This window comes from Buceros rhinoceros, unplaced genomic scaffold, assembly GCF_000710305.1.
Source record: "Buceros rhinoceros silvestris isolate BGI_N320 unplaced genomic scaffold, ASM71030v1 scaffold9583, whole genome shotgun sequence".
NCBI lineage: Eukaryota > Metazoa > Chordata > Aves > Bucerotiformes > Bucerotidae > Buceros > Buceros rhinoceros.
The window spans coordinates 54,983-78,190 of record NW_010404219.1 but is presented as its reverse complement, the minus strand read 5'-3'; the positions used below and the strand labels follow the sequence as shown (position 1 = coordinate 78,190).

Genomic DNA, 23,208 nt, shown 5'->3' with positions numbered 1-23,208 from the left:
GTGTCATGTTTTTGGGATTCCTTGTGGCTCATGTTCCACTCCTGGATCCTGTCCAGCATGTTCACAGTGCCCCCAGTGTGGCTCCCACTCCTCCTCCAGCCTCCTCAGTACTGAAGGCCTTTTTCTCACTGGGGTGACATTACTGACTCGCATTCAGCCTCTAATCAGCTATAGCCTTTCGATCTTTTTTCTAAAGAACTGTTATATGGAGTTTTATTCTCTTCTTGTAGATGCGGGTAATAACTGCTGTATCTTTCAGTCATCAATGCATCTGATTGGTCAAGATGATTTTGAATTTTTTCTTATCATTTGGTGTTCTTGTGGTTCTGAGGTGGCGTTATCTGCAAATTCAACACCCCTATTCCCCTTCCCCTCGCAGAGGCAGTTGATGAAAACTGACTATTAGACCTGAAACAGGGCTTTGGTCCCAAGGGACCTCACTCAGACCTTCTGTTTTGGCAGGAAACTTGATAAGTATTTCTCAGTATCCTTTTTTTATGAGTTTGCTTTCAGTGTGGCTACCACTTATGTATGAATTGAATTGGTGGTGATGGCAGGGAATTGCATTTGGGGTTAGACAAAATGTTAGTTCTTGGAGATAGAACTTGTTTGGAAAAGTTCTGTTGTCTAGTCACATGCATATGCTTTTGTTTTTCACCTGGTGAGAATCTTTTCAAAATCCAGTTATCACAGCATGCTTGTTTATTTTTACCTTTTACTTTTTCATGATCTGTTTTATTAGGGTTATCGTGAGCACGGTTGTGAGGTTTTATAATTTGTTTTTAACTCCATTTCTATTTCTTCTTTTTCATAGGGCTTCACGTTTGCGTGATAGCAATTATTCCCTGTCTTTTTTGAGACTTGAGATTTTTCTTTCATTTTCCAGAATGAATACACCACCTCAAAATTGAGTTTTTTTTCTTTTTTCTCCCCAAACTATCAAATTCTCTGGACCCATCAGACTTTAAATTTTGTTTCCCATTCAAAAGTCACCATTCTAAAACTGCTGCTTGATATTTGGATATAATTTTTCAGCACAAATATAAGAATTTTACAAAATTCAGTTAATAAAGTAGTCTTTCTTGATAATCTTTTCTGTATTTTGTGTTTCAGGGTTTTGACCCACCACATCAAAGCGATACAAGAACTATTTATATAGCCAATCGTTTTCCCCAGCATGGCCATTATGTTCCTCAGAAGTTTGCAGACAACAGAATCATATCATCCAAGGTAAGGTATCAATTTTTCATGGGAAAAACACTTGATGTGTTACTTAAGTGGTTGTGTAGTTTATTATGTCTAATGGTGCATGTACATTATTCAAAATTAAACAAGCTCTACATTTTTTTGAGGAAAAAGCTGGATTGCTTTCTATCTGTTTTTTCTCCTGCTCTGGTACCTCTTTCTTCACAACCTAAGTACAGAACAATTAAGCATGCTGGTCAGAATTTCTGAAGAAAAGTAGGTTTAAACCACTGTTTCCTATGTCTGGATGTGATGCACAGAGCAGTTAAAAGGATGGATGGGGCTGGTTGTGAGGATTCATAAAATAGCCAAATCGTAAGCTAGTGCTCAGCATAAAATAAATCAGCAGTGGACTGCAATTGCAGATTCCCTCCTAGTGTGACCTTGGATTGGAATCAATAGAACTGGTGGTGGGGATGTGTCTCATTGCTGTAGTGTAGGAGAGAAGGTTACAGCTGCAGGAATTCATTTCTTTTCTGCTACCCAGGAGGCAAACAGCCACTGACTCCAGCTGCTCTTATCCCAGCTGATAGAAGAACATTTAAAACTTTGGCTGTAAAGGCAATGCAGTTGCTGTGTCTGCTAGTATATTTAAAAAAATGGATACAGCAGTGCTGTGTGGGAGTAGGGCAAGACCAGAAGAAGGTTTGAGGGAGATGGAAAATGAAAAGATTTAAGTTAAGAGAGTTTAATGTGAGTGGAACTGAATTTTGATGAAAAATTCTTCAGTATGTCATAACGGTTCTTCTCTCCCTTTTTTCCCTTCAGTATACAGTGTGGAATTTTGTTCCAAAGAACTTATTTGAGCAGTTCAGAAGAGTAGCCAACTTTTATTTTCTGATTATTTTTTTGGTTCAGGTAAGTTGAATAATATTTAGGAAATTGCAATTTGTGTTGTAAATTCTGCCACTGATTTTTGTTCTCTGGATTTAACTTCTCTACTTACGTGTTCCATCTATAAACCAAACATATTTCCACTTTCTCTGGGAAAGTAACATAACCTTAAAGTATTATGTCCAAGGTTAAGTACCGTCCTTAGGTTTTATCTTCATGAATGCTAATATATTTAACTGTATATTTAGCTTCAAAGTCCATTGCACTGCCAACACCCAGACTTACTTGTCTGCTTCAAAATGTGATTCTAACTCTAAGTTAGTAATAAAATTCCACAAGGCTTTTTGATTTTTGTAGCCATTGTTGGCATTTGAATAAACCAGGAGTTTGACACTGTGTGTTTTTGGACATGTCCATGCAGAAATGCAGACATTCAAGTTCCCTTGCATCAAATCAGGCAGCAGGCTTGCTCTTGAGCTGAGCATGGCATAGTGTATATTCTCGTTGTAGGTGGAATCTTGCTTTTGTGAATCAACACACCGTTGCTACGTAGTTCTAAGATCCTCAAATTCAGCTTGTTCTGATAAAATTAACAGATGAAAATGTACAATCAGCACTGGCAATTTGTCAGTTTTGAAGACATCATTTAGTGCTGTTGTTGATACAGTATAGGTTACAAATATTACTGTGGCTTTTGTAGCAGAGTTTATTTCTTCGTATTAAGAACATCCAAAGTATAAGCATGACAGTCTACAAATTTTCTCTGATCTGCACCGCCAACTCTGTAATCATACTGGAATTCTGTTGGGCTATTGCAGACTTAGTAGATGAAGGATAGGTGGGGGAAGGGTTATAAGGAGAGATAATATCTTTCGGAAGACCAGTTAATATCTGAGAAAGAGACAAAATTTTGGGCGCGCAGGCTTTTCTTTCGTTATAAAATAGAATGCTTTGAACATGTAGATTTCTCCACAGTGATTAACCAGCATTTACAATATGCATCTGAAAGAGATGGTACCTCACTTGACAAAAAAACAGGAATAGTGAAGAGTTTATAAGATTTGTCTGTGATTGTGCAAGATACCAGTGGCAGGGCGAGTCCTGCAGTTTTCAATCCATTGCCTCCTGTGTCCCTTGCTCTTGTTCTTTCACATTTGGGAGAGAACTAATAGGCTGAAAATTCCTGCGTTAGGGGTTAACTACAGTCATGTAGTTCTAACTCATGGCTCTGACTCATGTAAACTAACACAATGTGTTGCCCATCTCACCTTCCTAGTTAAGAATATTGACTCTGTCATTCCTGTTGCGATGTTTCATGATGTTTAACATATTGTAGCATGAGGAAGTTAGGAGCCTGCTGGAGGCGGAACGTAAATGTTACTTAAAGTCATTACAAATGGTGTTGCATTTTTAAAGCTTTTATTTCCTTTTAATGCAAATTTACGTTTTTAGTTCAATTTTGAGTCACATTCCTTTCCAACTGTTAGACTTCATTAACATCTAAATGTGACGTCCATAAATAAATATGGATCTAAAGGCAGAACTTCTATTCAGAGTGTAATCCTGTTCTTCTCTCAGTTCCTGACTCAAGTGGATGCCCTAGTTTATTGGAAATACCTGTATTCATGGAAATTGAACAGGAGAAAAGCTGCACTCATTTTTGTTCATTTGTTAGCACGGAATTCTCTTTTTATTCAAATCCCATTTGGAAGTTCATTAATACCTAGTATGTTTTATTTTTATAAGGCAAAAGTGCCTTTAAAAGTTGTTTGCCATGGTATCTTCTCTGACATGAATCTCATGTGACCAAGATGCAGTGTTTGTCATTGCCACCTTACTCCACTGGGAATGACAGAGCTGGGGCAAGTTCTCATTGTGTGATTTAAACATGCAGCACAATCCAGTCCGCATTGTTCACTGCACATATGCATGCCAGAAATATGGTGACAGTCTGCATTTTGGTCGCATGAGGCTCCATACCAGTTGTGGGATGGACATGTGTCCAGCTGTGTAGCAGGCGAAGGGCCATGGTGTTCTGGTGAGAGAGGCAAAAGGAGCAGGCTGCCATGACAAGTCCACCAGCAGAAAACTTGCTCCATTTTCATATATGAGCCTCTCCTGAGAAAGGAGCAGTGAATGTAGATGGCAGAAATATCACAATTAACCCTATTCAGCCAAAAATCAGATCCTTTTGGCATGGGTTTTCTTGGACGGCATGCTGCCAAGCTCAAGTTGCAATGCTAGAGTTGAAGGACAGACAGTATTGCAGGCTAGATCTGATTTTTGTTGTGTTCTAGAAATTGTGTTTCAGTGGGGGAAGAAGAAAGCTCATGCATGTGTTGTAAGGTGGCATAATCTGTTTTCTCTGTGAGGTTCTTGGCTCTTAACAGAGTAAACTTCATGTATGATTTTTTTTTTTTTTCCTTTAATGGTTCCCAAAGCAATGCCATAAGTCTCAGGGAAAGTGGATCAAATCAGTGTCTGTGGTTTTGAATAGTTCTTGTGTATATTTCCTTTACATCACTGGACCATGTTGGGTTTTTTCCTGCAGCAGAGGAGAAGCACTAACATCCCCCCCACATAGAGAATTTTGGTGTATACACTGCACTTTTGGCATGCCAGCAATAAGAGCACAACTTGTAAAAACTGCATGTTAACATAGGAGAGCCAGAAAGGAGCAATCTAAGAGCTTTACCTACTATTTAAACTGTTGGAGATTACTATTTTTAACTTTATTTTCATTCCTAAAGTGGATGTTGTTATACTTTACATTGCTGTTAAGCAGTAGATTCTATAGAGTATTGAAACAGCTTCATGAAATGTACTTCGTAATATTCTTTCAAATACATCTTTGTAGGATAAAAACATATCTTCGCTTTGCCTAAGGACTTGTAAAATTGGCACATATATTACAAATGCGATTGTCTGTTCTATGCCCTAGAACCTTTATTTCCATCATTACTGACATGTATTATTGAGGTGGCAGAGTTTTGCTGCTTTTTTAGGAACTGAGTTTTGGTCCAGAAGTACTGCAGAAAGTGCAGTAAAAATACTCACAAGTTATAATGGGGAGATTGGAAAATAGTTGTCGTCTTGCTTCACTGGGCTTTTTTTTTTTTGCAAGTAGAATTGTAAAAATAAAATTTGGGCTAATTTTCATATTTTCTTCTCTTTTTAGCTCATGATAGATACCCCTACCAGTCCTGTTACCAGTGGATTGCCATTATTCTTTGTCATAACTGTGACAGCCATAAAACAGGTAAAGGGGAAAAAAATCTTGTAGCATGAGATCTTCCTAAGGTAAATTTACTTGAAGTCTGACCAAGTTAATGTTTAGGTACTAAAAATAAATTAAAAAGGTGCCATTTTTAGAAAGGATTTTATATTTAACGTTTTTTGTTAGATGCTTGAATTTTAGTTAGTTGTCGTTGACTCACTGTGATACCCTTAAATGGACAGTGGATGACTGTCAAACAGCATTTTTGTCTAAACAGTGCATGTCACTTGTTATAAGACCTTTTCTGAAAGCTCCTCACTTATTCCTTTGGCACACCTCGCTGCATATTAAAACCAATCCTCCCACATGACACACTGAGAAAGGAGCTTGGGTAGATGAAGCAGTGGTGCAATCTGTGTTTGTCAGTAGTTAAAAGGCAAACTTTGCCCCAAGGATTATGTTTCATACCATAAAATATATATTACCTATAATCCTGTACGAGGTAAAAGGTCCACTTTAGAAATCTGGTTTTGTTTTCTTTTTCTCTAGTGGCATAGAACATTTTAGAGTGCTTTATGGCACTTGAGATAAGAAACATCTTCTGAGTTGAATAGACATCTTCAAGCACCATACTATATGCTATCAAGACCTAGAGCCCATGGAAGAAGGATATTAAACAGAAAAGGGAAAAAAAAAAAAAAAGGAAAGAAGGAAAAAAATCTTCTCTTTTTTCAAACCCCTAAAGCAAGAGGAGAGAGAAAGAATCACATGAATAAAGAAGTGGTGTGGATAGAAACTATAATCTCTTCTGCAGGGAGGTTATTTTCAGGAACTATCCCCTTCAAAGGGTTTGACAGTGCTGTCTGGGGAAGAGATGCAGTCACAGCAACTGAAAAATAAGCAGGAAGCTGTTATGGAGCTACAAATGGAATTTCAATTTGCCTTCTGTGCCAGTAAGACCCAAAGCCACCTTGAAATAGGGCAAAAGTAAAAATACAGCTCTGGCTTTCAAGCAGATAGAATAATGTTTGTGGCAGAGTAGATCTTAATGCTGGAGTAATATTTGAACTCACATTTCCTCTTGTTGCTGTGCAGTTTGTATACATAGAGCACCCTAAATCCTATTCAATTGCAGTTATTATCATCACCCCAGAAAAATCATGTGTTCAAGAGCTATAGTCATAAAGAGGCAATGGAAAACATCCCTTAAAGCTGTGTGAACTGCAAGAGATTGTGCAACTTAGTTATAAATATTAGATTTTTTTTTTCAGAAAGAAGTTGGACTTGTATAAATCCTAATTAATCTATTACCACCTTGTTTCCAGATGTCCAGTCTTATATTAGGATATCTGAAGTATCTTACCATTAATTGCAAAGAGTAGAGATTCTGGCATTCCGTCTAGAAGTTTCAAGTTCATGACTTGCTAAGCATCAGAGTTTTTCTATTTGTCTATCTCTACAAGGACTTACGGAACTACCTAAACTGATCTAATGGACTCTAGTGCTTATCCTGCCTGCTGCAAAGCAGGCAAACAGTATTCACAGGCTGTTAACCTTGGAGAGACAATTCAGTGTGCTATTTCCAACAGGCTGCTCTTCAACAAGGAAGGAAGAGAAATCTGTTGGAATGCAGAAGGGAAAATACCCAGTATGGTCTCAAAAGCAGCTCCCATTTTCTCTCAAACCAGAAGTGGAATAGGAAGCAGATTTTAGGGGAAGAAACCCCTTTTGAAAGTTGCGGGGTTCTGGTTCTACATGAAGTTACATCAGGATAAATGTTAAACCGTAACTTAGTCTCTAAAAAGATGAAGGGGAAAAATAGAAGCGTTAACTGCATGCAGGTTTGAGAAGGAAAGGGTGGAAAAATTCCTCTACTTCCAGAAGGCTGGTTAAGGTGACACCGCTAAGCAAACCTCAGAATTCAGCCTTGTTTTTGTCACAGCCAAGGCGATAGAACTTGTTCTTCTTAGAAGTGTAATTGCACTTAGGTCAGAAGAAGGACGTACAAGACTGCAAAGTGATGCAACTCATGCTGTGTCATTTTGCCTGTCTTGTTAGCCAGAGCACTTTCTTCCTTATGGCTGCGAAGATGCATATGCAGTCCTCAGAGGAGCCCAGAATTAGTCAATAACATAAATAAAAACCAAAAATTAAAGTTGTTAAACCCCAAACCAAAATACAACAAAGCAAAGGTATTTGCTAAGGAACTTTAGGGATCTTAGTCCATTTCAGTAAGTTCATATGTATTCAGAAAACAAGCTGACTGGACACAGATGTTTACACCACTGTTAGGTGAGTTAGAAACTGTAACTTTCCAGGTTTTTATTAAATACAAACCTAAACTGAGAGAAAAACCTGCTAATAAAATAGGCAGGCCTGTTTTAATTTTATCCTTGTCTCAAGTACATTGATGCAATTATTTAAACAGGACTTCAGAAGAAATTTAATTGAGGAATTTTAATCCTTAGTTTCTGCTCATGCAATTAAGCAACATTCCCCGTTTTCCTATTACATCGTTCTTTAACAGTATTTTTGCAATATTTGCAAGTGAGGATAAGGAACTCTGAAAATGTCGCAGTAGATAAATTTTGGGGAAATTTAAACAGGCCACAGTAAGTTGGCTCTTAAGAATTCCCTGGTGTGAGGTGTCACCCTGCCGTTGTAGGCAGTAGGTGTCAGATGGACAAAGCGCTGAAATCTGTACTTTCTAAAGAAGGTAAATTTCAGTTCTTTGCCAAATGCCCATATTGCTCAGCTGCTCAGGATTATGAAACAAATGCCCCAAGGTTACTGGATGTTAGTTAAATCCTTGTTTTCTTCTGTCAGTCACCTTTAACAAGGAGATGTAGGTACTGACTCCTGCTTTTTCACACTGACTCTTTAAATTAAGAGTCTTTCTTAGGGGTTTTAGGATTCCAGTTTCCCCATATCTCTGCGTGGCTGCTACTCTTACACAATTACTTATTTTTAAGCAGTTGGCATAATAAAGCTTCCCTCCTTTTTTTGTTTAAACCCAGGTAGTGCAGCTGTGCTGTTGCTACTCATTTGTACCAGTAACGGTGGAGGTTCATGAAGGCCGAACTGCAAAGCTGTCTTTTTAACATGCTAAATTCATCGTATAACTGTCCTCCAAACTCCAGTCAACCACAGAATTCTCCAAACTCTCTGCATGAGTACTCTGTGTTATGACATTGATGTAATGTTTGTAACATTCTAGGATGAGTTGGCATTATGCCTGTTGTTTCAGAGGGCTCCATTCTTCTGTCTGCAAACTTCTAAGGCAGTGGTTTTAACTCTCCCACTTTTTTTATGCCGACAGAAGAACATTTTATGAAATAACTCTGTTATTGCAGATCGGTTGTAGGCATCTAGCCAGGATGTAAGAGGCAGTTGAACTTCCTGCACAGACTGATCCATTTCTTGTCCTTGGGGATCAGAGGTCAGCTATTGACAGCCATGCTGTTAGATTAAATAGGCAATGTATTAATAGTTTAGGAAAAAGGGGGGAAATAATATACCTGGATTCACTCCATGAATGTTTGCACATGTGTGTGTATGGGATAAAGAGTGCTTGAAGAGGTGCTGAATGTCGGGTGAAGGAAAACTGCTAAATTTATCCATTAAAAACTCAGTTGTTGTGAACTGTTGTGCTAGAACTCACAAAGAAATAAAACCTCATTCATCTTCTCTTGCTCTACAGAACTGATGTGTGAGTAGCATGTCATACAAAATTAAGAAATACTAAGATTTCATGTATGGGCTCTGAAAGTAACTGTTAGTGTTATATGGTATGACATTAGAAGTAATTTCAGTCTGCTACATCTCTTAAAAAAAGAAAAATGGAATTCATATGAGACTGGGAGTGAGTACCCCCAGTTTTGTGGTATATTAGATAAGATTTTGAATGAGTCCTTTTTCATTTCATCTGCAGAAAATGTCACTGCCCGTTTGTTTTAAAGAACATAGAATCTTAGAATGTTTTCAGATGGAAGGGACCATCAAAAGTCATATAGTCCAACCTCCCTGCAGTGAGTAGGGACATTTTCAACCAGATCAGGTTGCCCAGAGCCCCGTCCAACCTGGCCTTGAACATTTCCAGGGATGAAGCATCCACCACCTCTCTGGGCAACCTGTGCCAGTGTTTCAGCACCCTCACTGTAAAATCTGTCTTCCTTATACCTAGTCTAAATCTCCCCTCTTTTAATTTAAAATCAACACCCCTTGTCCTGTTGCAACAGGCCCTGCTAAAAAGTCTGTCCCCATCTTTCTTAGAGGTCCCCTTTAAGTACTGGAAGGCCACAATAAGGTCTCCCTCAGAGCCTTCTCTATTTCTCTACTCCAGGCTGAACAACCCCAACTCTCTCAGTCTGTCCTTACAGCAGAGGTGTTCCATCCCTCTGATTGTTTTTGTGCCCACCTCCGGACCATCTCCATCTGTGTCTCTCCTGTGCTGAGGACTCCTGTGGTGTAGAGCAGCAGGACCACCTTCCTCAGCCTGCTGGCCATGAGTCTTTTCATGCAGCCAAGGATATGGTTGACTTTTTGGGCTGCGAGCACACGTCAGCTGATGTCCAGCCTTTCATCCACCAGTACAGTACCCCCAAGTCGTCCTCTGCAGGGCTGCTCTCAATCCCATCACCTCCCAGTCTGTATTGATTCTGAGGATTGCCCTGACCCAGCTGTAGGACCTGGCACTTGGCCTTGTTGAATCCCATGAAGTTCATATGGGCCCACTTCTCCAGCTTGCCCTGGACACTCTGGATGCAAACTTGCTGAGGGTGCACTTGATCCTGCTGTCTGTGTCATTGATGAAGATATATTAAACAGCCCTGGTCCCAGTACAGACACCTGAGGGACACCACTTGTCACCTGTCATGGGATTGTTAAGTTTCTTTACCACTTTTACTACTTTATTTCCCTTTACTTACTTGTGTAAAGTGAGTGAAAATTAAGAAGTTTCCCAAGTTCTTGAGTAAGAGCTATAGTAGAAGCTCAAGAGAAGCTAGTAACTATATTCAGGCTATGCAGCAAGTGATTTGAAGCACATTTGCTTGGAAGATATTTGCTGTGCTTTCTAAGTTTCTTGCTTAGAAAGTAAATTTGTACATGTTTTCCACAGGGTTATGAAGACTGGCTACGACATAAAGCAGACAATGAAGTAAATGGTGCTCCAGTTTATGTTGTTCGAAGTGGTGGCCTTGTAAAAACTAGATCTAAAAACATTCGGGTATGTGCCTAAGGACAAACTGAAGCTTGTGTTTCTACTGCATAGCCAAAGCTCTGGTTTCATCACTAGTCATTGTGGCCTGTTCATCATGATTCAGTAACAATGCTGAAATTAATCGTTCTCTTTTGAAACTCTGTGGCTTTGTACACTTCTCATTTGTGTTCGCATCATTAGGTGGGGGACATTGTCAGAGTAGCCAAAGATGAGACTTTCCCTGCTGATCTGGTGCTTCTGTCATCTGATCGAGTAGATGGTTCATGCCATGTTACTACTGCAAGTTTGGATGGAGAGACCAATCTTAAGGTCAGGGTTACTGCTATGATGTTGAACGTAGTTGCTTTGTGATGCCTTTTTTATTTCAGCCTGTAGATAGACCCCCCTCCCCGCCCGCTTGTCCTGCATGGTTAACTTTATGAGCACTGTTTTACAGACACATGTTGCAGTCCCAGAAACAGCAGTGTTACAGTCCGTTGCCAACCTGGACAAACTTGTAGCTGTTATAGAATGTCAGCAGCCAGAAGCAGATCTATACAGGTATCACTTTATTCGTTAACATTTTGAAATTAAATAAAAATGAAGTGTTTAATAATTAAGAATATTACGTGTCTTGCTGGGATTAAAATCGCTTCAGACGTTTGCTTAAATTTTAGGTTTTAATAATTAGTGTGTTTATGCATAGTTGCTTACTGAAAGCTGTGAGTGACAACGTAAATTGGAGTATTTTGGTAGTAAATCAGAAATTCTGATACAATATTTATCTCTTGTATTTTAATCATGACACTTATCTCTGTTTCTGTTCTAGCCAGTAACTTGTTTCCAGATTATAAAAAATTAAATGGCTTTTGAGTCTGAGAAAGAGCTGTATAAGGTCCTACCAGAAGATTTCAGTACTAGATAGTATATTTTTTTAATGAAATTAACTCAAACTGTAACAAATTGTTGTAAGATTGTGTTAATTCTACGGACGTATGTTGGTCACATTCATTTTCCTTATGCTTAAGAGAAGATTTGAACTACATTGCTCAACAGCAGAAATTTAGATTAAAACCAGTTGTATCTGAATGTGCTTCATTTCAGCTTTTAACATCAGCAAGCAGTGCCCTAGACTCTGTAAAACAGCATCATGGGTAGCAAAAGTTATATTCCCATCCAAGTTTCTCCTGAGTTGTATAAATGGAAAATGGTAGCTATCGAGTAGTAGTTTTCAAAATCCAAGTATTTCGTAATCCAAGCTATTCTTAAGCTTTGGGATCTTTGAGAAATACTAAATTCTTAAAACTGGAGATACTTAGTTTGAATGGCTGTTCAACTATTTGATTTTTAGTTTATTTTGCAGAGAACATCAAGTTAAGGCACAATTACAATAGAAGTTTATATCCCTGTTTGTAGCTGGGGTCATGCTGAGTATCTGTTGGATTTTAAAAGCAGAGCAATTGGCTTTATTAAATGAAAAATTACTATTTCTGATGGATAATATGCCAACTTAAATTTATTAAGGAGTCATTTCTTACTGAAACATCAAGAAGTCACAATCTGTTTTAACCGAGTAAGAAACGTAATCTTTTGTGGTTTTATTAATGAATTCTAATAGGCTTTCTCAAATGACTTTTCTTTTGAAGGATGAATGTTTCTGTTGTTAAATATCTCTTGCAAAATTACTGCCAGTGTTGCCGTATTGGTTTAGTTCGATTGTTAATAGAAATTGATTATTTTGTACTTGTGAACTATTCATGACTTTTTTGTAAATACAGAGTTTTGTACACTTTTGAGTCTTTATGGAGATATTTCTAACACATGGCCGTCTTTCTTAGATTTGTTGGAAGAATAACCATAAGTCAACAAACTGAAGAAATTGTACGGTAAGTAAAATGTTACAAGATTAATGTTTAGAACTGCTGAATATGATTAAAATCATGACTATCACGAAATAAGAGTTACTGTTGAATATACGAAAGGGAGGGCTGTTTTTACTACTGATTGTAGCTGCATACTTCAGATGGAGATGAGATAAAATTAGTGAGAGAAAATTCATTAGTACCCCGTTTTTCAGATTTAGTAGGACAGCATTGGAAGGCTTGGCTGTTCTGAAGGGTGTGATTCTCAGGCACTGGTAATCAGCTGGCAACTTTTCTGTTTTGTTATTTAAAACATTTATTAATCTTAAACATTTTCTAGTGGCATATTGTGTAGAGTACAACAGGTCCTCTGTCATCTGTTTGTCAGAGGCGCTGTGCAGGTGTTTTTGCGGTTAAAATTCCTAGAAATTATTGGTCTGTTTTAACAAAGCCTCTGCTACAAATCTGTAGCTTTTAGTGTATATTTCCAAACCACTGTACACCTGGACTGTAAGGGTAAGTGCTTACATCTGTAATAGTCAACACACAATTGTGTGCACACAATCCTGTGCTCCAGCCTTTTGCATTGCAGTCATTGCAACTACATGCTTTATTTCTCTTTTTTCACACGTATACCTGAACACATGTGAAAATAGAGAAATAAAGACATGAAACCGCTTACAGACCTGCATGAGGACTTCCTCAAAAGCTTGTTAATTGTGGTGGGTTGGCCCTGGCTAGCAGCCGAGCATCCACACTGCTGCTCATTCACGTCCCACTACCACAACAGGACAGGAGAGAAAATAGAAAGAACACGAGTGAGAAAGGTCATGGTTTGAAATAAACATGGCAAAATCCCTCTCAATAAGTGGCCAGATTTTCAGAAATATTTGGCATGCAAGTTATTTAATTGTTTTCTTCTGAGAGTTGTTGATAATCAAGCTTTTAAAAAACTTGGTCACCTCCTCTCAAAATGTGAAGTGCTGTGTTAGGATATGTAAATGTGTCACAGAAAGAAGTAAATCTGTTATGACCCATTCACTCTTCCAGTGTCCAAAATATTATGCTTTACAAGTGTTTTTTAGTGAAACTTCTACCGGAATCCATTATTTTCCATGTAATGTGTGCCTTCAGTCTGAAGAACTGAAGGTCAGAACTGAAGGTCTTTACATTGGAAAGCCTCCTATGAGGCTGACACCTGTCCATTTTAGACAGTGTAACATGGAGTTTTGAGTGAATCAATGATTTCTCAATGGTTTTGCAAGAAATATGGGAATGTAGAAGACAGATCACTTGGCTCCAAGTCCAATGCCTTAGCCACCCTCACAAAAAAACCCCACCCACCCCAAACCCCACTCAGCTGTTATCTAAGGTCTCTTTATGTACTGCTTCACTTAGAGCTTTTCAGAACTCCTTACTGCCAAGTTTGACAGGTTCAGCTTTGGAATAATCTGTCAGAATAATTTAGTTGACAACATAGAACAGGAAGCCTGAAAAATAATTTCAAGTTCTGACTGCTGTTGAGGAGTGCATCGCTTGTTGGCGGGGCTGTTACTTCTGACTCAAAGACAAACTTGTCTAGTCCGTGTTGCAGTGATTCGGGTTTTGTGTTTGGGTTTGTCAGACTGGTTTTACAAACTGCGAAAAACCACTTGAATACAGAAATACACGTTATTATAAGAAAAGGTTAAATGCTTGAGCATTTAGTTCCTTTTAGTTCGTTTTCTGAATTAAAACAGAGTCTAGCCTAGACTAACATATATATGTGTAATTTAAAGAACTTGTCATGATCTGTGTGTGTAATTGGTGCACATGGTATTTGTGATGGTAACTGTCACATTTGCAGTAACATTTAAGTTAATCTGTGGGAGGTGGGGTGTTTGGAGGTTATGCTTTCAAAGGAACTTCAAGTATAAGAGCTTTGTTTATGTAAGAGCGATCATGGGCTCCTTGTGGTATAGCTAATGGAAAAGTAGGACAAACCCAAGGGCTTGTACGCTGTAGCGCTTAGTACGTGATCTTTAATTCTTTTGCTTATAGCCAGTATGTCAATCTGGGCACTGCAGTTTGATTTCTGCTTTCATTTGAAACACTGGCAAAAATAGTGAATGCACTTCCCTCCCCCCCCCCAAACTAAGCCTGCTGGCAGTTTCTGAAGATGATAGATAGAGCCACTGGAGCAGAACATATGGCTCTAACCTTAAATTAACCTTGATTCTAACTGGATCTTTATTTTTACAGTGCCATTTACAGATAACTTAGCCAAGGAAATTAATGTATTATTGTGGTGTGATAATGTGAGGAAAAAAACACTTAGAAGACTTTGCTCTTGAGTCAGGAAGCAGAACTGCACTGTGGTGGTGGTGATGGTGGTGTGTTGATCTAGTTGTTTGTGTTTGTTCCTCTGCTATGAATGGCTTTTGAACTGGCTAGATAATTTCAGTCTGAGGAAGGGGTAGAATTAAGATAGGTAGAACAGCCAAACCTGAAGTAGCACTCCTGCTGCACTCTGAGCTTGACGGGTTTTTTGCCTGCTGGCTTCTCAAGTAACTTGCAGGTGTCTGTGAAGCAGCCATTTGGCGTATTAAGCTCAGTTATTAATTATGGGATATTGTACATAGAGGAGTATGGTGGTGACCAAAGGAGATGCGAAAAGAAATGGGATCTCTATAGAGATATCAGTGAGGTGTGGCAGAGGGGTGAGAAGACTAAAGATGGCCTAAAGAGGGGTGGGGTTGGAGTTGTTGCAGGGAAAATTCATAGGGGATATAGGACAACTTTTCTTGGGAAACTGGATTTTGCTAGTCCTACAGAATAAAAAATAACCGATTTTTAAAAGCTGATTTGTCTGTTTCTTTTTAGACCTCTTGGGCCTGAAAGTCTCCTACTCCGTGGAGCAAGATTAAAAAACACTAAAGAAATATTTGGTTAGTAGACATCTAAATATTTAGAGTATTCTCTTCTTATGATGAACTGTGGTTTAATTCTACTTGCACTGAAGAAGTTGTAATAATCTTGCTGACTCTTACCTGAGGGGATATGATTGTAGATGAAAGTAATGATACTATGCTGAAGAATCTCTAAGGATATAAAGTTCCAGCTCCACTCTGCGAAAATATTTGAAGTGGTTTGATAAAGGAGTAAGTCAACTTCAGTGCATGAATGACTGTTGTTACTTTTACCCATTATTTAAGACTTTCTCCTGAGATTTACCATTCTGCTTTACATAAAATACAAGTTGAAGAGCAGTACAGTCATAACAATGAACAGCAATTTAGGAGGAGTTAAAATGACTTCAGTGGTACTGTTTTACTGTAGCAGAATATTGCAAATACTAAAAAAATACTGTCTCACTATTGTGCTGAAGTAAATACGAAAGTAATACCACCTTTTGATTTTATCCTGTGTCTCTTAAAACAAAAAATTCTGCAAATTGTATGTATGCAGAGAATAAAGTATAACTCTTCTCCCCTTCCCCTTCCTTCCTTCCCAGGTGTTGCAGTGTATACAGGTATGGAGACAAAGATGGCATTAAATTACAAGAGTAAATCCCAGAAACGGTCAGCAGTAGAAAAGTATGTTTATTTTCTAATATCTTTCTTATTTTTAGAGTTTTAATTTAGTTTTTCTTTAGTAACTTTAAAACTCTTGTCTCATCATTGGATTGTAGGCAGGGGAAGAGAGTGTAATTGCTTTGCCTTCAGTAGGAAGTTATATATAAAATCTGTTTCTTAATATTTCATCCTTTATTGATTCTTCATGTACTGTATAAAGTTGAAATACTCAAGCTTAAAAAGGGCTAAACCAGAAGTTAGTTGGGAAGGTTTGTTTTTGAGATGTGGAGATCATCTACTGATAGGTGAAACGCTGCTCGAACCAGATTCTCAAGATAGTTTTCGCAACAGTTCCAGCCTCTGCTGTTGTCTGCAGCCTTTTTGTAAAACTGCCTCATACCTTTAAAGAGGATGGATTGAAATGAAGTCTTAGTCGCTTGCAGATCTTTGTCCTGACCTGTACTATTTGATATGGAGGAAAGTAGCTTTGTTTCACATAGTCTAAAGAATGTTGCCTATCCAGGTTTGTTTTGCAATGAATCTTGCTTCTAGCAGAAGTCACAGGCTCAGTTTTTTTGAAATCTTTGCTTGTAGTTATGGGATAGGTGTTTCTGTGGTAGAGATTTGTATGTTGAACCTCGTGAATTATTTTTAGAGGAAAAGGAGTTCTGATATGCCAGTCATCTTCAGACTTCCATCTTTATTCCAGTTACTAAACATCTGAGATAGACTCCCAGTGTTCTTTTGCAAACATGGGATTGATTGTTCTTCTATAGCCAGATACAAACAGAACTGTAGAGTGCATAAGAAAAGTTTCCTCATCAAAGCAAGGGGTGGATGGTTAGCATGACAGAATATAGAGGCAAGTTTGACTTTACCCTGGCATAGCATGGCCTGCGTTAAATAATCAGATGCACGTGGTAGTGCTCTTCTAGCTACAGGAAAAGGTGCAGCCTCGGATTTCCACTGTGGTTGTTTGGATTGCCTTCACAGCCTTGCTAGAGACTCAGGGGAGCAGAGAAGGATAAATCAGCCCGCAAAATCTTGGACAACAGGTGTGGCACAAGTCAGCTATTGGGGTATTCTGGCTGCTTAATCTAGTCTTCATTTTGCTATATGTAGAGTATATCTTAATCAGACACAGGGTATCTTTGCAATTCTGTTGCTTGCTTGTCACATAGAAACTTCATATCCATATCAAAGTTTTTGGTCGATTCATGTAACCACAGTGTGTCAAGAGATTAAGTAAAATAAATTGAAGTTCGTTTTCTCTTTTGCCTCTTTGTAGGTCCATGAATTCCTTTTTGATAATTTATCTAGTAATCCTCCTCTTTGAAGCCATTCTGAGCACTATTTTAAAGTATGCATGGCAGGCTGAAGAAAAATGGGATGAGCCTTGGTATAATGAAAAAACAGAGCATGAAAGAAACAGCAGTAAGGTAATGTCGTTCTGCCCCGTCACGTATCTGGGGAGCCCTCAACCTCTATGTAGTGAATGTGATATCTATGATGTCTCTGTTCTTGGATATAGGTGTAACTACCACGGGATCCGCTTGTAAGTCTGTGTGCTGTTGTCTCAGTATTTTTAAGAGAGTTTGTTCTATGCAGCCCCCTCCTTGGGTACAAATATCTTACCTGTGTTACTGGTTGGACTTTTTCTTCCTTTATCAAAAGACCAAGATTTTTTTGAGAATACTGGGTTTTGTTAGGATATATTTTTGATGCTCTATGTTCTCATAGTTACTGTTCTTTTGAGTGTCTTTTGTCATTCCTTAAATGAGGAGGAGAGCGGCGGTTCTCGTGCACGTTCCATTGCAGTGATTTCACAGTTCAGGCATTTTGGACGTTCTGTGATGCGGAGATTGTTCAGACAGTTTTGTAAGGCCGTAATTTTGCTCAAGCTACTGCTTGCCTTCTCACTCTTCTGTAGAGGTTGAAGGGATACTTTGAAGTGTTCCTTAAGACTGTAATTCTATCTTTTTTTAATCTTTGTGTATTTTTGTGTGTTCTGTTAGATATTTGATTTTTGTACAAGTCTGCCTTCTTCCAGGTAGACTAGGAGCCTGGCTGAAGCTGATTCTAAGAAGTAGAGGGGATTTTCAAAGCATGGAGGAATTGGAAGTCCAGCTTTCACATGTGATGTGGTGTCAGATGTTTAACACCCACACCCCGCCACTCCCTCCCCGCCTCCCAAAGGGTTGAATGTGTTCACTAGGTGCCTTGTGTGCAAAAGGTCCAAATCTCAAGTCAGGAGAATTCTGTACCACTTCACAAGTAGAGTGAAATTTACAGTTAGTGGTTGTGGAAGGATAAAGAAGTAATTCGAGAATGTCCCGGATTCAGGGAGAGTTAAGAGTTTACTGGCTTTTCAGCAGAACATGCAACTTTCTCAGAAGCTAGTCATGTGAAGTGTTTTTGTGGTTTAACTGGAAAAATATCTTTAATTCAGGTTATCACTACTACAGTTATCAAAAACTTCTCAGTGTATTCTAAAATAATCTCATCTGAAAGTGTCACTATTGAAAAGTACTAAATTAATTTAGAAGTTTTCAAATTGTTTAGTGACTTTTTATTACCTGCACCCACTTAACGTGCTTTCAACTGTTTGAAGTGATCGGTCAAGTAAATTCTGGGGTCCTCTTAATCTGAAGTAGTTGCTATATAAGTTAGTCTAGCCTCTGGAGCCTTTTCAGTTCCAAATAGAATCAGGAAAAGTATTTACTCATCTTTTCCATTTCTTTACCTTTGCTTTCAGGACCATACAGAGCCCCATCTGTGTCTCTGCGGTATCACTCTCCTTCTATCATCTCTTTGGTTTTTTTCTCTCTTTCTCGTTTACTTCCACAATCTACTTTGCATTTCTCAACACACTGACATCCTTACTTGAGAGTGCTTTCTCTGTCCTGTGTTGTGCAGGTTGTTATTTAATAGACAGTACTTGAAGAAACTTGCTAACCTTGGTAGTTGTCACTTCTTCTCAGTCTATTATATATATGATGTCAGTATACCTATATAAATTCTTACATGAATTACTCCTCTCAGTCTTTTATCTTTCCTGGTTTAGTTTGCAAGATCCCTTAAGCACAGAACTTCCTGAGTTTTTCTCAGACACCTTAATTATTGGTACTGACTTCTATTATGTAATTATAACAACACTCCCTAATTAGGAAGAACAGACATTGTTTAGCTTTGCAAACTGTGGACTGCTTTTACACTAGCTTTCTTCCAAATGTTCTCCTGCACCAATGTCTGGTAAAGTTGAAAGAGATGTCCCAGTTTTTCTTATCTGTAATTTCCCTTGCCTGATATTCAGGTGTTGATAAGAGTCTTCCCAAAGTACAATTTAGGTACTGCATTTGCTGTGCAAATGATAAAGAGTCTTCAAAGGGACTGTAGTGTTACATTTCAGAGCTTGTTAAAATTGCCATACCTAATCAGGAGAAATTTCTATCGTGTTACACGGTTGTTTACCTGAAATGTATGTGTCCAACACAACGATTTGAAGAAGCGTAGAAGTCTGTGCCGCTGAAATCCACACAGTCTCTTTCTTGCTGTGTAGTCTGGATCACCCATGTCGCTAGGGAATGACAGTAGACAGGAACCCTGTTGTCACTTCAGTGTCCTAAACCAGTACAGAATACTTGTGACAATATGGAATATCATTTGCCTTTAGTATTTATGGTTCCATAGAAAAGCCTATGAATGGTGCTGCTTGATGGAATGGAGAGCACATCAGTTTTTTCACACCCAACTCTTTGAAGAGGCCTGTTTGCAAACAGAATCGCCAAGGCAGTTAATGTTAATGGGCAGCCTTCCTGACAGGTTCAGTAGAAAGGCAGAAATTAATGAACTTGAACTGAAACATCCAGTCATAGCTTAAGGCTGTCTTTTTGCATCCTTCTGAAGGCACATTACTTGGGCAACCTGGGAATGCCTGCATTGTCGCGGTGTGTGGTGTCTGTCTCGTATACCTGGGATGTAGTCTCCTTCAACTCTGTCAGTTTGTCTTTTCTCATGCGTATTAACACATAACCAAGTAGCCGTGTTTCACCTGATCACTGCAGTAATCTTTATATTTTCTCTCTTTCTCTTGTAGATTCTGAGATTTATTTCGGATTTTCTTGCTTTTCTGGTACTTTACAATTTCATCATACCTATTTCACTTTATGTGACTGTTGAGATGCAGAAATTTCTTGGATCTTTTTTTATTGGCTGGGATCTTGACCTCTATCACAAAGAAACAAACCAGAGAGCACAAGTAAATACTTCAGATCTCAATGAGGAATTGGGACAGGTAGAGTAAAAAAATACATTGGTTTTTGGTTTTGTTTTTACCTTTTATTTTCTACATCTTTTCTAATGGTAGAATTCATTACTGGAGACTTTTTCTTGGTTGTCCTTTGATTTCTGATTGACTTTAAAATAAGTTACAAGTATCTAGTGACAGAAACTGAAATTTTTACATGATCAAAGAAAGGTGTGTAGTGAAGAGTGTGAGTTAAGATGATTTTATTTTTTTCTCTTCTAACAAATACATGCAACTCCAAGTCTGGTTTTTGTTTTATTTTGCAAAAGGTAGAGTATGTATTTACAGACAAAACTGGCACATTAACTGAAAATGAGATGCAGTTTCGGGAGTGCTCCATTAATGGCATAAAGTACCAAGAGGTCAACGGTAAACTAACTCCAGAGGGGTTTTCTGAAGATTCTCCAGATGGAAATAGGCATAGTTTGGTAAGGCTTCTTTTAACACCACAGGTATTCTAGCTAGAAAATATTTTATTTCAGAGAAATAATCTTCTAGCATTAGCGTTATTAACAAACAAACAAAAAAAACCAAATAGAATTTTTGAAGAGTTAGAAACTAAGTGTTACTGAAAATATAATATTTATTGAACATGTTAAGATGTGATTATTTAACATTAAATGCTTGTCAGGTTCTTAAGTAAAAACATCTTTTTACTAAGGATGTTCAAAACTGGATTGGTATGTAAATGTTACGAACAGTTTTTTCTTTCTTACAGATGGAAGAGGAGGAACTCTTCCTGAAAGCGGTTTGTCTTTGTCATACAGTGCAAATTAATGCAGACCAAACAGATGGTGCTGATGGTCCCTGGCAAGCCAATGGCATAGTATCCCCATTGGAGTATTATGCTTCTTCACCAGATGAGAAAGCTTTAGTTGAAGCTGCAAGCCGGTGAGTCGAACAGCCACAACTATCTAGAATAGAAATTGCCTGCTAGGGCAGGCAGTTCATGGTAAAAGCTACCTTAAACATGGCTTGGCAAGGTTGTAAAGCTGAGGGTCTGGCACTGTCAGTTCACTGTGAAAACGTACGAAAATAAAATACACAAAAATGGAGGCTTGTTATAAAGCAATGACTTAAAGTATTTAGGGAAATTCTTGAGAAATTATAGTGGACACAGCCTGTTTCCCCTTTCCGCCTGTTTCCCCTTTCCGCCTGTTTCCCCTTTCCGCCTGTTTCCCCTTTCCGCCTGTTTCCCCTTTCCGCCTGTTTCCCCTTTCCGCCTGTTTCCCCTTTCCGCCTGTTTCCCCTTTCCGCCTGTTTCCCCTTTCCGCCAACATTCAGTAGGTATTATGTCTAAAGTGATGATTAAAATGTAATTTTTTTTGTTCCTTTTAGGGTTGGAGTAGTATTTACTGGAACTAGTGGGGACAGTATGGAAGTAAAAAGTCTTGGAAAACCAGAAAGGTATTAATTTTTATTTCTTCCTCCTTTTGAAGGACAGAACAGTAGTGAAGATTAATATAATGTTCTCCTTTTAATCCCCTCTGTTCATAAAAAACCCCTTGCTTTTCCACAGTGTGCTGTTTTAATCTTTTTTCAGCTCTAGCAGTTCCCCAGTGTCATGTATGCATAATCTAATTCCATATTTTAAACTTTCCCAGAATGACCAGAAATATTACTGGTAACTGTATATCCGCGGTATGCCGTAACATCTTTTATCCGTTTGGTCTGTGTCGGTCAGTTGGCAGTACTTAAAACTTAAAGCATCAAATTAATTTTCTAAACTAGTAGTAACATAACAAAAATAGTCCAGGTATCAGAGAACATTGCTCTTTTTTTGACTGTGTAGATTGTTTGCAAGTGTTAGAGACAAATTGAGATTTTCAAAGTTATACCTGAAGTAAGGATAGAAGGATAAAGGAACAGGTAGGAGCTGATTGTAATCTCTAGGTGTAAAGCTAGTGTTCAAGAAGGTATTCCTATGGGTAAAAGGACCTTTTTATTCTTATAGAATGGAATTAAATATATATAAAATGATGAAAAGCAATCAATTGCAGAAAAACTGATGAAAATTATGGGTGCTCAACAGTAGTAGTGCTACTTTTAAAGTTGTTATTAAAAATTGCACTTTTTGGAAAAAGCGCTGTGGGCTAAGAGTGTATTCCTAAGTAATTGTCTTTGGAAATTTGTTTCTAAAAATGTTTGGTTTTTTCTCCCTTCCCTCTTCTCTTAAAACACAAAATGCAGGTATAAATTGCTTCACGTTTTGGAGTTTGATCCAAATCGCAGACGAATGAGCGTCATTGTAGAGAGTCCCTCAGGTAAGTGATCAGAAGTTGCACAAGCTGCACTTGAAAACTTCTTAAATAGTGTGTATTCTTAATTTCTGTTTTATTTTACTTAGGGGAAAAGCTTTTATTCACAAAGGGAGCAGAGTCTTCCATTCTTCCTCGTAGTAAGAGTGGAGAAATAGACAAAACAAGGATACACGTGGATGAATTTGCTTTGGTAAGTAGATATGCTTGCCTAGCTGATCAGAAGAAAATTCTTCTGGAACAAATCCAGTGACTTGAATGGAACAAATTGCAGGTGACACCTTCCTGTTAGATCAGAATCTTGTCTACTCTGAATGTGGTCTTTTATTTTCTCACAGAAAGGACTAAGAACTTTGTGCATAGCCTACAGAAGATTCACACCTGAGGAGTATCAAGAAATTGGTAAACGCATTCATGAGGCCAGGACCGCCTTACAACAACGGGAAGAAAGATTAGCAGATGTGTTCAACTTCATAGAAAGGGATCTGGAATTACTTGGGGCTACAGGAGTGGAAGACAAGTATGCAATGGAGTTTCTGCTAACTACACTCAAACATAACAAGTTTAGGAATTATAACTGAAATACGACGTGTGCCATGAAAAACTATTCCGCTGTGACCAAAAGTTCTGTGCTATTCTTTTTAATATGTTTACTGCTCTTGAGATTGAGGAGCATTCAAAACTCATGTCGTACCAATTGATTTTGGCTTAATGACAATGACGTACAGTGTG

At 38.3% G+C, this 23,208-nt stretch overlaps 1 protein-coding gene across 1 annotated transcript in view; it reads left to right on the top strand.

Annotated features, from left to right (window-relative positions):
* Positions 1–1,119: 1,119 nt before the first annotated feature.
* Positions 1,120–23,208, top strand: part of ATP11B (ATPase, class VI, type 11B) — a 50,810-nt gene continuing 28,721 nt past the window's right edge. Inside the window, exons 1-17 of the mRNA XM_010133304.1 lie at positions 1,120–1,230; positions 2,014–2,103; positions 5,258–5,338; positions 10,416–10,523; positions 10,698–10,826; positions 10,954–11,057; positions 12,335–12,382; positions 15,221–15,285; positions 15,852–15,933; positions 17,201–17,351; positions 20,009–20,206; positions 20,488–20,646; positions 20,937–21,109; positions 21,557–21,625; positions 22,409–22,482; positions 22,566–22,669; positions 22,815–22,996. Of these exons, the coding sequence (XP_010131606.1) occupies positions 5,261–5,338; positions 10,416–10,523; positions 10,698–10,826; positions 10,954–11,057; positions 12,335–12,382; positions 15,221–15,285; positions 15,852–15,933; positions 17,201–17,351; positions 20,009–20,206; positions 20,488–20,646; positions 20,937–21,109; positions 21,557–21,625; positions 22,409–22,482; positions 22,566–22,669; positions 22,815–22,996 (1,724 nt within the window). The 5' untranslated portion in view covers positions 1,120–1,230; positions 2,014–2,103; positions 5,258–5,260. The remainder of the gene's footprint in view (positions 1,231–2,013; positions 2,104–5,257; positions 5,339–10,415; positions 10,524–10,697; positions 10,827–10,953; positions 11,058–12,334; positions 12,383–15,220; positions 15,286–15,851; positions 15,934–17,200; positions 17,352–20,008; positions 20,207–20,487; positions 20,647–20,936; positions 21,110–21,556; positions 21,626–22,408; positions 22,483–22,565; positions 22,670–22,814; positions 22,997–23,208) is intronic.